The sequence below is a fragment of the Emys orbicularis genome, chromosome 11 (assembly GCF_028017835.1).
Source record: "Emys orbicularis isolate rEmyOrb1 chromosome 11, rEmyOrb1.hap1, whole genome shotgun sequence".
NCBI classification, from domain to species: domain Eukaryota; kingdom Metazoa; phylum Chordata; order Testudines; family Emydidae; genus Emys; species Emys orbicularis.
In genome coordinates this window covers 2,592,236-2,606,599 of record NC_088693.1, presented here as the reverse complement: position 1 = coordinate 2,606,599, position 14,364 = coordinate 2,592,236, and the positions used below count along the sequence as shown (strand labels likewise).

At 59.7% G+C, this 14,364-nt stretch overlaps 1 protein-coding gene across 2 annotated transcripts in view; it reads right to left on the bottom strand.

The window, feature by feature from the left end:
* Nucleotides 1-2,219: 2,219 nt before the first annotated feature.
* LOC135885269 (protein lifeguard 3-like) overlaps nucleotides 2,220-14,364 on the bottom strand; it is a 35,338-nt gene continuing 23,193 nt past the window's right edge. For both annotated transcript variants that reach the window (XM_065412899.1, XM_065412900.1), the window contains exons 2-12: nucleotides 10,727-11,008; nucleotides 9,550-9,644; nucleotides 8,799-8,863; nucleotides 8,166-8,219; nucleotides 7,455-7,505; nucleotides 7,005-7,044; nucleotides 6,702-6,739; nucleotides 6,128-6,215; nucleotides 5,508-5,603; nucleotides 4,504-4,557; nucleotides 2,220-4,353 (exon numbers count right to left, since the gene is read on the bottom strand). In XM_065412899.1, coding sequence (XP_065268971.1) covers nucleotides 4,210-4,353; nucleotides 4,504-4,557; nucleotides 5,508-5,603; nucleotides 6,128-6,215; nucleotides 6,702-6,739; nucleotides 7,005-7,044; nucleotides 7,455-7,505; nucleotides 8,166-8,219; nucleotides 8,799-8,863; nucleotides 9,550-9,644; nucleotides 10,727-10,970 — 969 coding nt within the window. In that variant the 5' untranslated portion in view covers nucleotides 10,971-11,008 and the 3' untranslated portion in view covers nucleotides 2,220-4,209. The remainder of the gene's footprint in view (nucleotides 4,354-4,503; nucleotides 4,558-5,507; nucleotides 5,604-6,127; nucleotides 6,216-6,701; nucleotides 6,740-7,004; nucleotides 7,045-7,454; nucleotides 7,506-8,165; nucleotides 8,220-8,798; nucleotides 8,864-9,549; nucleotides 9,645-10,726; nucleotides 11,009-14,364) is intronic.

The window sequence follows — 14,364 nt, the reverse complement described above, 5'->3', positions numbered from 1 at the left end:
GGCCCCTCCCCCCACTTCCCCGCCCGGGACCGGCCCCTCCCCCCACTTCCCCCCCCCCCAGTGCCAGGGCCGGCCCCTCCCCCACACCCCCCCCCCGGTGCCGGGGCCCGGCCCCTCCCCCCGCCTCCCTTCTCCGGAGCCACGGCCCGCCCTAGCCCCTCCCCCACACACACGCCGGGGCCGGCCCCTCCCCCCTGCCCAGCTGTGCCCGGTCACCGCCCGAGCCGCTGGGGTGGGGCTGGAGTCGAGACGCTGAGGCCGGCAGGGACCCGAGCCCCGGCCCGTTACCCGCCCGCCGGGCTGGCCATGCCCCCGCTGCAGTCACTGCTGGGCCCCCGGGACCCTATTCCGTGTCCCGGTGATGTCACGCGTGCAGATGCGAGACCAGGCGTCCGATCTGACTGCCACAGCGATCCCCCGCCCGCCCGGGAACCCTGCCTCGCCCCCTCCCCATCCCGGGTAACCTGGCTTTGTCTTGGGCAGGATCTTGCTCTGCTGCTGTGAGCCGGGCAGTTTGCTTAGCCGGGACCTGCAGACCCATCGTCCGACTCCTCCATGGCAGCGGCCGAGCCCCAGTGGAGTTACGAGCCAAGCCAGAACCGGGCCAGCGAGTCCGTGAAATCCCCGAGTATATCCCTCCCCGGAAAGCCAAGAACCCCATGAAGATGGTTGGTGTGGCCTGGTGAGTCTTACGAATTGCTGCTCATCCCTGTCCCGCTCTGGGGTCGGGAGTGTCATCAGCATCAGTGTCCCCTGCCTAGAACTAGCCTCAGCCCCGTTCGGTTGGGATTCCTCATCCAGTGCGCGCTGTCTGCCTGCGCCCCTCTATGGAGGCAGCTTGTTCAGGCCCTGGCGTCCCATGGGAGTGTCTGGCGTCCTCTCTGTTAGCATAAGGAGCAGCGTGGGGACATCTCAAAGGGGATCTGCCCCAGCCTGGTGGTGGCAAGGGGACTGCTCAGAGGCATTGGCAGAGCTGTGTGACAGGAGCCCAGGCCTAGAGCGACAAGGGGGACTGCGGGTTGGGATTGAGGGGCATCGGCAGAACTGGGAGAAGCCTGAGGCAGTGCAAGCCTCTCGCTGGGACTTGCCCCACCCTGCCTGATGGATGCTGAATGTCCTGCAGTTTAACCATAGCTTTGGTTTCCCGCAGGGCCATCGGCTTCCCCTCCGGCATCATCCTCTTCCTCCTGACCAAGCGCGAAGTGGACAAGAACCGCCTGAAGCAGCTAAAGGCTCGCCAGAAGATGAAGGCGTCCAACGTGGGGGAGTATGAGCGAGCGCGGTACAGGAGGACCTCGCTGGAACCAGAGGGCGTGGCTGACACCAAGGCCTAGGCTTGGACGCAGAGCCAAGGCACGAGAGGCTTCCTTCCCGCTCAGAGCTCGGGGACGTGGAGGCAAATCTGCTTGATGCTGCAGAATGAGAAACACTATCCCAGTGATTGGTCTTAGGTGCCAACAGCCCATCTGTTTGAGAGTCAGTCCCCTGCGGGGTCATGCTGTTTCTGCCCAAATCACTCTACCCTACTCAGATTTCTCACGTTGCCTCTGTAGGTTGCACACAGCTGGTGTGGGACAGAAGTGAGATCCTAAATAAACCCTTCCCCTCAGAGAAACCTGCCCCTGTGCAGCTGTAACCCTGAGGGGCACAACAGGAAGGGGATGTTGCACCAAGTGTCCTTAGCCGTCAGCGGCACTGCAGGGAGATCTGGCCCCGAGCCTTTCCTCACTGAGTCTGGGGAGGAGCCAGTTACCACTGCTGAAAGGCTGGTGGTGGGAGATGGTTAGAGCTGGCTCAAGGCCCTCAAGTATCCCCGCAGGGGTGTGGGTAATGCTGCTGCCCTGGGACTCTGGCTTGGATGGGGCAGGGAATTCAGAAGCTGCTTTAAACAGGGTCCAGCTCCATGGTACCTGAATGTTACTGCTGAGGCTGTGTGAAGTGAGACGGTGAGGCTCAGTCCTGGTCCAGTTTGGGAGGTAGCTACGTTCCCTCTCCCCCAATCCTTGCCGACAGCCTCAGCTGAGAGGCTGGGGACTGCATGTGCCACAGGGACTGAGCTCCCGTCTCATTTCCAGAGATGGTCTCTGCAGGGTGGGGGTGGGGTATGCTTTGTCTACCTCCAGCATGGGGTAGATTCAGGTCCCAGGGGTCACACCCACCTCTTTCCCCTGCACCACTGTCACTTTCACAAGCGTGAATAAAAATCAAAAGATGCTGGATGCTTGAAAAAGTACACAGTGTTTCACTTTATTGAGTGCAACTTGTGTGTGTTCTTTGGTGCCGGGAGCCGACCGCGCTGCTCCCACTGGCTGCAGCATTAGAATATAATACAGCGTACGCTATACAGCCATCCCCTCACGCCCCTGCTGCATGGACTGGGGACCTCTCCGAACCCGGCTGGTGGTTTGCGGAGCGCTCCCAAGGAAGGGGTCTCTAGGTCTGTCCTCAAGGGGGGCCGTTGAGCCAATCCACTAACCTCTGTAGCGCACCCGACAGCCCTTTGCATAGCAAAGCTAACCCCGGCTGGCCTACGCCCCCGCCCTCAGCCAGGCCAGAGCTGGGCTCTGCTCACCAGCAGCTCTGCCTCCAAGGCCGGCATCCCGAACAGGCTGTTCTCCCTTCCTGGATGTGACGAGGGGCGACTCCCTGCCATGTGCTGTGCTGACCTCAAATCATCTGCCGGGAACATCGGGATTTAAGGCACTGAGTGAACAAGGCTGGCCCAAGCCGCTAGCGTCGTGGAAGGAGCACAAAGGGTTAACGCTGGCTGCACCCCCAGTTCCCCTGCCCTTTAGGCCGTTCGCCTGGGGATTCTGATCCAGCCGCCCAGCTCTGAGCCTGCTCTTCCCATGAGGAGCTGGGAACCGGCTCTGGGTTCAGCTGCTGCCCCCCACCCCCTTCACCAGCACTGCCTCGGGGGAGCCAGAGTGCTCCAACGCAGCGTTTCCGCCCCATCCTGCCCCCACTTAAAGCACCTGTTCCAGCCTCTAGAATTAGGGGTGGTGACTTACAATGCTGCCTGCGGCCCCAGTTCTGTTTCCTTCTGCAATAAGCGAATCCCTTACTAGAGAGCATGAGCAATATACACAGCATGTTTCTTTGCAAATTCCCCTTGTGCCGTTCGCCTGCCCCCTGTCAATGTTATTTCAAGGTCTTTTGGCTTTCCGGACTAGTCAAATATACAATATGGCAGCTCGCTACAAACCCCTTTGCTTACCAAGGATAAAAGACTGAATTAGAAACAACAAAAATCTGAGCACTACCATGGGCCATGCCTCTACATTTCTCCGCCCCAGCCTGTGGCTAAGTAGATCTTTTTGTTTTACTTAACATAAGGCTAGCTTAAGACATGTAACTGCCCCAAGCGTTGGTGTTCGCCCTGAAGTCTGGGCTGCTCTGTATTCACGGGGAGGGTGAAAACCCTGCTGGAATTGAAAAGCACTGATGACAAATCCCCCCTCCACTCTAAAATCATCTCAGTGCATTGACTGCAGCCCCCGCTGCTCCTCCCCACCGGAGGGCGCTCTGCAGGGCGGAGGGAACCTGCACACCTTGGGTCAGAGCGGAGCCAGGACTAAGCCCCCGTCTTTCTGCTCTCCTTGGAGTGGATTCGAATTTGATGATGTGAAGGAACGTTCCTCCCCGTGGGCACGCAGCAAGAGAAGGGGAGGGAGCCTGTCGCCAGGCAGCCGAAATGGAGGGAGCCCATTGGCAAAGAACGGAGTCATGGGCCCAGCCAGGCAGGGGCTGCCCCTGGATTCCTCACTTCCCAGGGAGCTATGCCTAGAGGATCTGGGATCGGAAGCAGCGCCATGAACACACCTCTACAAGAGAGGATGCTACAGGGATGTACTCGGTGCATAGACCCATCCCCCGGGGGCAGCGTGCGGAGAAAAGAAAGACAGGAGGCCACGTGGAAGCACAGAGGGCAGCGGAGCAATTAACAGGGCAGGCAGAAATCAGCTGACACTGGCTTCATTTCTGGGCAAAGCCTTGTTATTCTGCAGGGCAGACGGGCCAGTCTCGCCTGCTACCCCTCTGAGTAGCCATGCTGGGCTCCCCAGGTGAGAAGGGAAACCAGAGACCGTTGGCCTGGGAGAGAGACGCCGGGGCGGGGAGCGGGAAAGGACGAGGGAAAGGAAGGCGGCAAGGTGTTCCCGGAGCACTCCTGGGCCCGGGGCAATTCCAGCCGGGAGCTCCGTGGAGACTCTAGCTCCGGCCCACGATCTGCAGTAGGAAGATGAAGATCTGGACGATATTCATGTAGATCTCCAGGGCTCCGTAGACGTACTCCTCGGGGCTGATCGCGTTCTTCCTGTTCCCTATCACCAGCTGGGTGTTGTAAGCGAGGAACTGGGGAGACCAGAGACAGGGCAATGGGTCAGCCACGCTGCTCGAGATCGTCAGCCCCATGTGCCGGAGCCAGGAGCTGCCTCCATCCTCCCCCAGGAACATGGGAGGCTCCCAGCCCAGCAGGGACAGAGCGCGAGCCACGTTACTCACCAGGGTAAAGACGATGGCGCCGATGGCCGCGTACAGCATGTGGAGCCACGCAATCTGCAAAGACAGGGGCAGTCAGAGGACAGAGGGCTGCAGCGGCTGCCCCAGGGCACAGACCAGTAATGCCACCCGCCAGCCCAGGGCTGGAGAAAAACTATTTGGATCCCGCAGCGTAGGTGTCAGGGATTGCTTTACCCGACTCGGAGGTGCAGCCACCTCTGGGGAGGAGCATGACAGCTGTTGGTGCTCTTGGATTTGCTTTTCTTCTGAAAGAGCAGCTCCAGCAGCACAGCTCATCCCCAACTCACAGGGGAGAGCGCCCCCAACTGCGTCCCCCACACCTCAGCCAGCTGGAGCTGGGCTTCCCTTAGAGGTCTCCCATCCAAGCAACCAGGCCTGATCCTGCTCAGTCAATGCAGTCTGGCACGTTGCTCGATATATTCACACCCAAGGCGGGATGGCTGCAGGATGGAGTGAAGGGAGATGGTCTGGTTTTAGCCACCCCCCAACTACCATAGCTGCCTTTTAAAGTGAACCCAGGAGACCAAATCTCCCGGGCAACTTTCCCTCTGTCAACAAAACATGCCCTGACATCCCTGGCCAAGCGTGAGCTGTTGCCAGGTGCAGCTGGCTCAGGAACAGAGGTTTGCTTTCGTGCAAGATACTGAAGTGGGGTCAGTTTGGGAGACAAAGTTATGGTAACTCCATTCACCTCCTGCCCACCATCCCAGGGCAGCTGGATGCATCAGCTGAAGGGATCAGGGAATGGAATCACCCTGCTGCTGACATTCCGATTTGCCATCATTAGGTTTCAGAGTCAACATCTCCACTGTGTAAATGGGGCAGTTCACCCACCCATGGGGGCTATTGCTTCAGGCTCTCAGCAGACTCCGGCAGGTCACGCTTGCCGTGCTGGCAACTGCAGACACAGATGGGGCCAGCAGAGGGCAGCGCTGGTGTCATGTCCTAGCCTGGCCTCAAACAGGCCTCCCCCAGCCACTACTCACATATTTGAAGGAGAGGACGATGGCGGTGATTATTCCTGTCACCATGACGACAATCCCCAGCACACAGAACAGCCCGGTACACGACGTGAAATCCACCTGCCAGCAGGACGGCGACAAGTTAGAAAAGGACTCACGGAGCATGGTGGGAACGCAGCCATCCCGCATCACCGGGCTTCCCCCACAGGAGGCACCAGAGCTTGGGACACGTCTGCTCCCCACGTCAGCGCGGATCGGCTGCATCAGGTGGCACGGGACGGATGTTGCGTGGCAGCCTGGGTAGCGAGGGTCAGCAGCACGCAGGGCAACGCGCTGCCCAGCTGGGATGCAGCCAGTGGGAGCCGCGCTTGGAAATGGACACCCCAAAGCGCTGACCCAGCTCTCTCTGGGCTGCCACACGAGATCCAGGTTCGATTCCTGCTCTGTCAGTCCCAGAGCTGGGCACAGGCAGCGTGGACCCCTTAGGGGAAGGGGCTCTCTGCTCCAGCACCCCACTCTGGATGAGGCAGCGTCTGCCTCGTACCCAGTCCCAGCCTATGCCGCGGGGGCTCCCAGGAGGGGAAATCCCCTGACTCCCCCAGTCCCTGCTGCCCCGGACGGGCAGGGAGCCCATCGAGCCTTACCTTGGTCTGGAAGCAGAAGACGGTTACAATTATGGCCACTATTGCAGTGATCACCATGGTGATCAGGACAGCCCGGGTGCTATACATGCTGCACACAAAGGGTTAAGAGGGGGAGGGGGGGGTTAGTTTAAAAGCCATTCAATGATTTCCCACTTCCCCCTCCGCATGCCAATGGGAGCCAAGAACCGGGGCTCGCTCCCCGGCAGTGCGATCCCGTGGGCTCGGGGGCGGCGCTCGGCGGGCGTTCCGACACGGCACCCATGGGCCCTATAGAAAAGCCATCACAGGCAGCCTGCGGTTCTGCGACTCGCCCCCAGGAGGCGCCTGGTTGAGTCCAGGCTCCAGGGCGACTCCTTCAAGCTGAGCTAAGCCAGGGGATCCCCTAAGTTAGAACCAGGGTGGGGCTGGTTTTCCTCTCCGTCCGAGCCCACCTCCCCCGCAGGGCTAGCGACCCTGACACAGGGGCACGTGGCCCAGTGGACACGTTCTTTACCGCCTCCCCGCGCGGGCGGCAGGTGAACTCAGGAAAGGCGAAGGAGGGAAGGGGCTCAGAGGGGGTTTCCCCAGCCAGTACCTGGCGATGGTTCCCGTCATGAAGGCCATGGCCAGCGTCTGCAGCAAACGAAAGGAAAGGGGGCGATTAGCTGTGGAGCCAGCCCCAGCGAGGGATCAAAGCATCGTGTCAGCTTCCCGGGTACGTACGTACGCACGCACACACATCCTATTTCTACCCCCATGCACGTGACCCCAGGCCCAATCCTAACCAGTGTTCAGCCATCAAAGCCTTCCCTTCGTTCCATCCCACTCCTCCCCACAGGCCCCACTCCCACCTTTAGGGTGCCCCCCCGGTACAACCCGGCCCCACAGCCCCACTTACAAAGATGCTCAGCAGGATGAAGTTCCAGGGGAAGCGTCTCCTGGGGGAAGTCAGGGAACACACAGGTCAGGGTGCAGGTAGTCAGAGCCCGGGGCGCTGCGCCGCAGGCTGGGGGGAAGCCGGGGGGTCGGGGTTTCTGGGGTGAGCTCAGCGTGATGTTGCCTGGGGCAAGGGCACCACTTTGGCCTGATGAGACTGCAGGGCACAGGGGGGTCCCCGTGAAAACCAACCCCCGAGTCAGGGCAGGCCATGGCCCCAGATGGACAGGAATCGACCCTGGGGGCAGCCTTGTCTCATCGCCCCTTGCGGATGGAGCCAGAGCCCGTTCTGGCCACAGCCCCCTGCCTCAGTCACTCCCCCCCGACCCGCTTCCCAGTGCCCGGGGGACTCTGAGCCAGGGCTCGGAGGGAGGGGCCGCCCTCTCTGATCCCCAGTGAAGGAGACACTCACCTGGGGCCCTGGCAGCAGGCCAGCACCAAGTAGGTGACCAGAAACACAGCACTGGGGAGAGAGAGAGAGACACAGAGGTTGGGACCCTTCCCAGCCCTACCGCCCACCCAGAGCCGGGGCCGGTCGGAGCCTTGTGCCAGCAGCAGAAGGGCCGAGGTTCATTCGTTACGTTTCACATCGCGCCTCAGCAGTAGGGAAGCATTACTCCCATTGCACAGAGGGGAAACTGAGGCACCGAGCCGGGAAACAGCTCCCCTGAGGTCAGATGATGTGGTAGAGCGAGTCTGAGCAGACAGCTCCAACAGGCTCATGCTCCAACCATTAGACAATGCTCCCTCTGTAAATCCGAACCTTCGTGCTTTAACTGATACAGTGGCATGACCAGTCATTATTGCTCGAAGAGCCAGAGTTCCCACCCGAGACCAGATCTCAGCTGGAACGTGGCTGTCACAGAGTTTTATGCACGTAGTTTCCTTGTTTTTTGCCTTAGAGAAAGCGAGCTGTGATTAACTGCCCCTCTCCCTCCCCATGCCACCCCACACAGCACGCCCTGCCTCTGGCATAGGGCACCAGCGCCTCGTGGCACTCAGCAGGGAGGCCATTGACAGAGCGGTGCTGACTCTGCCAGGTCTCGCACAGGGGCCCAGGCAAAGGGCAGGTGAGCCCGGGATGAGCAGGGAGGGGAGCTGGCCAGGGCAGAGTGATACTTACTAAGAGCAGTAGTACACAGCAACGTTCCGCCGCACAAAGTTGCGAACGGGGGAGCTGCGAAGAGGGAGAAGAGCATGAGATCAGTTCCTGGCTACACCCGTCACCACATGGCCCCTTCTCTGCTCCCCCATGGTCTCCACCCCCTGGTGTTCACAGGGAAGGCTGGGAAGTGAGACGCTCCCCGCTCATCATCACCCCCAAGCCATTGCGTGCCCCCCACACAGCACAGACCAGCTATGGGGGCCCCAGCCTGGGAGCAAGGACCCTGCCCTGCTCTGTGCCCGGCTCCCCAGACAGACTCACCAGGATCCATCCGGAATCCTGGCAGGGCAGGGCAGAGTCACCCCCCACAGCCCATCCCACCGGGCTGTCCCCAGCCCAGCTTTAAACAGCCCCGGGGTGGGGCTCCCCATCCCTTGTGAGATGGTGCCCGTCTCCTCCATCCCCCTGGCGAGGCTCTGGCCCCTCCCCTCAGCAGGGGGACGGGGCATTGGGAGCAGATGGCTTCGTTCCTCTGGAGAGTCCCTGGGACGTCCCAGCTCCTGGGGCCCCGTGGAGCAGGGACCAGCCCCTGGGACAGCAGCTGCTGGGGGCTGGCAGTGAGGGCAGGGCTCAGGACAAGGTGAGACTCACACGAAGGTGAACACGGCGATGATGCCCACGGTCACCAGCAGCTGGACTGAGATGATGGTGTAGACCTGAAAGAGACAAGCACAGAGGGGTCACCCGTGGGCACTGGCCCTGCTCCCCCGCGGGGCACAAACAGGCACAGAGGGGTCACCCATGGGCACCAGCCCGGCTCCCTGCACAGACACGCGAAGGCGGCCCCGAGGCGTCGCTGCCCCCAGCTGCCCAGCACCCCAGGTGGATGGAGCCGCTGGCTCTCACTCCCTCTCCTGATGGAGTCAGCGCCAGCCCCTGCCATGCCCCCAATGGCAGCTGGTCGGGGGGCCAGGGACTGGGTGGGCCGTGGAGATCGAGCCCCTTGTAGTCCCTGGGTGGGCAGCTCCTACCAAGGCTCCCATCCAACGGGCTCCGGGTGTCCTGTTAGCCCGGCCAGCATGGGGAGGGGCTCTGTAGCCCAGGCCACTCCAGTCCCTGCCCCCTCCCCAGGTCAGGGCCGTGCCCCCAGCCCCCGCCAGCACTGGGGGCCCTGCAGCCACGGGAGCCTGACACTGCCCTTAGCCGCTGGCCTCGCCACGCAGACACGCCAGCCACAGGCCCTCGGCCCCGCACTGGTACCCAGGCGCCAGGCTCGTCACGCCGGCCGTAACCTGTTTCTGGGGGCCAGAGTCTGGAGGGGGACACCCCCTCCCCACCCATCCCCCCGGCTCCCCCACCCTGCACCCTTGGGGCAGGGCAGCCCGGCTCCCTCCAGAGTTACCTTGCGGATGAAGGTGTGTCGCACTTTCTTGTCGTCCATGGTGCCTGCTCTCAGCCCGTCCTCCTCCCCCGAGCCACCACTGCCGTAGCTGTCCCCTGGGGGGGGGGGGCACAAAAGGGGGAGAGTCAGCGCCCGAACGCCTGTACGGCTGGGGGGCATCAGCTCTCCACGTGCCCCTGCTGACCTGGCACGTGTCCAGAGTCTGCCCCGCCCGAGTGTCAGATCCCTTCCTGGCTGCCTCTCCCCACGAGCTAGGAGGGGGCTGCCCTGTGGGATGTCCCAGCCCAACGGCCCCTTGGCACCAGCTGGGTCTCACTGACAGTATGGCCGAGAGGGCTGAGCCCAGACAGGAGACGCCGGCCCGGTACCCAGTAGGGTGACGCCGGGGGTGCATCTGGCACAAGGCGCAGGGAAGTAACCATCCCGCCTCTCTAGCAGCGCCGTCTCCTTTCTCCACCCTCCTCCCCCCCCCAGGCTTGGCCCGTCAGTCGTGTGTTTCAGGGTGTCCTCCCCTCCCCCATCAGACCCCACCTCCTTCTTGGTGGGACCACCAGGCCATGGGTGCCCCTGTCACAACGGGGCACTGCCCGACGGGACCGACCCTCGGGTGGGGAGGATGGAACGGACCAGCCAAGCTCAGCCCAGCTTTGACACGATGGGACTGGAGACTGGAATATTTTGCCTCTTACCGGGACGTCTCCTCTCTATCAGATCTGGGTGAGTGATGGATCGGAGCCCGTCCGTCCCAGGGGGTCAAGGAAATCCCCCCATCTCCCCACTCACGCCAGGTCCTGCAGAGCCCGAGTCACCGTATCCATTGCCCTGCCCTTCCAGAGACCCCTTCCCCTCACCCCACCGTCTCCTCTGCCCTGCACTCCTCACTCCTCTGGTCCCACATGGGCACTGCCACCCTGACGGCCCGTCTGGCCCATCCCCTGAGAGCAGAATCCAGCCTGTCGTTACTCTCTCTGCCCCAGTCCCTGGGGCGACCTGCCTCTGTGCAGAACGGGACCAAGAACGACTGGAACCAGGGTGGACCCTTGTCTCTTTCAGCACGTTGACGGCCCAGTGGGTTTGCTCTGATCTCAGAAGCTGTAAGCTGGTCTCTGGGGACGGGGCCAGATGGGCCATCAGTGGGTTTCTGTACCGCGCCCCCTGTTGTGAATGCTCAGCTTACCTAGGTTCACCGGGAGTGTTGACATGGGGGGTATCGGGACACCTGGGTGGGGGTAGCCCCCAGGATACCCTCCAGGCTGCGGGTAGCCCCCGGGATAGGGTGCAGGCTGTGGGTAGCCCCCGGGATACGGAGCAGGTTGTGAGTAGCCCCCTGGATAGGATCCGGGCTGCGGGTGGCCCCCAGGCTGCGGGGGGTAGAGGGGATTCTTGTCATCATAGGGCGGGGGAGCGTTGGGGTACGACATGGTGACTCCCAAAGGCTCCAACTGACTCACTGAAGCACCTGGAGACAAAGGGAGAGAAAAATCTGCCATTGTTGTCTGCGCAATTCATGGACCCTTAGCCAAAGGCCACGACGCTTGGGCCACGACGGTTCTGTGCACCAGAGTCCGGCTCAGCGCAGACCCACCGGCCATAGCCCTCCTCCCAAGATGTCCAGGGTGATATTTCTGCCTGGGCAATAAAGACTATTATTGACCCTCAAAAGAGACCCAGTGCAAGGCAGATCCTGGTAACCAAAGAGTCAATTCAGTGAGTGGGTCTTAAATGCCAATGATCATCTAAGTAATTTTTGCCCCGGGGCCCCAGATAGCGAATCGCTCTCCCCAAGTCCTTCCGGGGTTCAGATCAAGTGATCTCTGCATGCAGCGGTGGGGCAACAATTCTGTAACATCACAGCCTGCGAGCACAGGTTGGGAGAGACTGGGCCATGGAGCCAGCTAACAGGAACCCTGGTACGAATGGCCCCGAATCCCTTCCACTGGCTTCGTGTCACGAGAGGCCAGGAGCCCTTTAAACCTTCCTCACTGCAGCCGGACACAGACAGGAGCCTGACGACAGAGGCGGCATTTTCGACTGGGGCCCCAATCCTGCTACCATTAAAATCCAGGGGAGTCAGGCCAGAGATCAAACAGGAGCTGGACCGGCTATGCCCTAAGCTGGAATCCCAGCTGGTACATTTCAGCACCGTGGGACAACGGGGGTGTCACTCTACTGCATTAAAGGGGAGTTTCACCTGCCCAGAGATCACGCTACGGTTCTTTGTATATTTCATCGCACTTTGCTCCAAAGGGGGTCGCACCATGACAAGAGTCAGGTCAGGCCAGAAAGAGGCGACAGCCCCTGATCAGTCACCGAGTAGCCAAATGGTTGGCCAGTGACAGAGGCCACAGGCTTTTGGGGAACAGATTCTGGCCACGTTTGATAGGAAGGTTCTATGTATACAGGGCTGATCAATGACCAGTCAATAATTAGAGACTCCAGCGGATCAATAGGTCGCTTATCCCCCAGCTGCAGCACCTTCTACTGCTGTGCTTTAAACATCTGCAGCCGCTGCCACTCACCATGGTAGCATCTGTTCAGTATTTACTAACCCTGTCTAAGTGGAACTGAATGGAAAGCAGGACCCAGATTCCACCCCGTGACAGTCCAGGCTTCGGACACCCCCAATCACCCCGTGCACGGACGCTCCAAGGACTGTCGGACAAGCCGGGTGTTGGATCGTCCAGGGAGTTTGCAGCGTGATGCCTGGACGCTGGCAGACACGGCCCCATGTGGGACCTCAGGGGGTTTGGGATAATCCAGCCAGCGGCTCTACAGTCATTAATTGCCCGACAGGGATCCTTGATCTCACACAAGGGCACCGATCTGTGGGCAGCGCCCCCGCTGACCTCCCAAGTGCAGGGCGTGTCCGCAGGATGGGGACAGTCGCTCTCCTCATTACTACTGATCCAGCCACTAGCGAGCGGGGGGGATGTTACTTCTCCACCGTGGCCTCGTGCAAGCTGCAGCCAAAGCAGCACCAGCTCGTGGGAGGTGAGAGGGATGAGTCATGGTGCCCACAATGAGCTGGCCTCTCTCCAGAAGCTGGGAGTTCACCGAGTGGAGCAATGCAGTGCAAGGATCCCAGACGCATTCGAGGCCATGAGTGAAAGTCTAGCCTCCACGTCAATTGCAAAACTCCCCCTGACATCAGTGGAGCCAGGATGGCCCCCTGCGTACGTAGCACTATAGAAGTATGTGGCACGGTCCCTGTCCTGGAGAGCTCAGAGTCCAGGACAGGAGCCCAGTGAAGGAAGGAAGGGAGACCAAGTGTTTAAAGGGGAAAGAGGCGCACAGTGAATAGGTAGGAACCGGCCGTCCCAAGGGCACAGCATGAGTGAAGGCACAGAGCAGGAGAAAGACGCAAGGAAGCAGAAAGGGAGCCAGGCCTGTGTGTGTAATGCACACGCTGTGTCGTGAGTGATCATGTGGTGCAATCGTGGCAGGGCCTGCAGAGAGGACAATGGATCTACTCCTTATGCCCACTACGGGAGCTCTCCGTTAGCTCAAGTGGCAGAGAGACAGCTTTCCAAGCAAAGGAGCTGGGTTCTAGTCCCAGCTCTAGGTGCGTGAGACTTATCCAGTCGCTGGGCCCAGACTGGTTACAAGCAGGAGGCAAGGAGAGCCCAGAGGCACAAGGAATCTGATGCAGTAAGAGGCTTGCGACGCATGTCCCAGTCTCGCTCTCACACCCGTAACAGGTTAATTATCCCCTAGTAACGTATGTTCAGTTACACTAAGGGGAAGAGACAGGGCATCAGGGCTGCACTATGCTTCATGGGCAGCTTGTCATTAGAGACGGCTCCTTCCTTTGCATTTGGGGCCATGCAACACACCCAGAGCCCTCTCCCAGCAGTTGTCACAAATGAAAATCATAGAACTGGAAGGGACCCCGAGAGGTCATCTAGTCCAGTCCCCTGCACTCAAGGCAGGACTAAGTATTATCTAGACCATTCCTGACAGGTGTGTGTCTAACCTGCTCTTAACAATCCCCTATGATGGAGATTCCACAACCTCCCTAGGCAATTTATTCCAGTGCTTAACCACTCTGACAGTTAGGAACTTTTTCCTAATGTCCAACCTAGACCTCCCTTGCTGCAATTTAAGCCCATTGCTTCTTGTCCTATCCTCAGAGGTTAAGAACAACAATTTTTCTCCCTCCTCCTTGTAACAACCTTTTATGTACTTGAAAACTGTTATGTCCCTGCTCAGTCTTCTCTTCTCCAGACTAAACAAACCCAGTTTTTTCAATCTTCCCTCGTAGGTCATGTTTTCTAGACCTTTCATCATTTTTGTTGCTCTCCTCTGGACTTTCTCCAATTTCTCCACATCTTTCCTGAAATGTGGCGCCCAGAACTGGACACAATACTCCAGCTGAGGCCTAATCAGCGCAGAGTAGAGCGGAAGAATGACTTCTCGTGTCTTGCTTACAACACTCCTGCTAATACACCCCAGAATCATGTTTGCTTTTTTTGCAACAGCATCACACTGTTGACTCATATTAGCTTGTGATCCACTATGACCCCCAGATCCCTTTCCACAGTACTCCTTCCTAGGCAGTCATTTCCCATTATGTATGTGTGCAACTGATTGTTCCTTCCTGAGTGGAGTGCTTTGCATTTGTCGGTATTGAATTTCATCCTATTGACTTCAGACCATTTCTCCAGTTTGTCCAGATCGTTTTGAATTTTAATCCTATCCTCCAAAGCACTTGCAACCCCTCCCAGCTTGGTATCGTCCGCAAACTTTATAAGTGAACTCTCTGTGCCATTATCTAAATCATTGATGAAGATATTGAACAGAACCCACTCATTATGC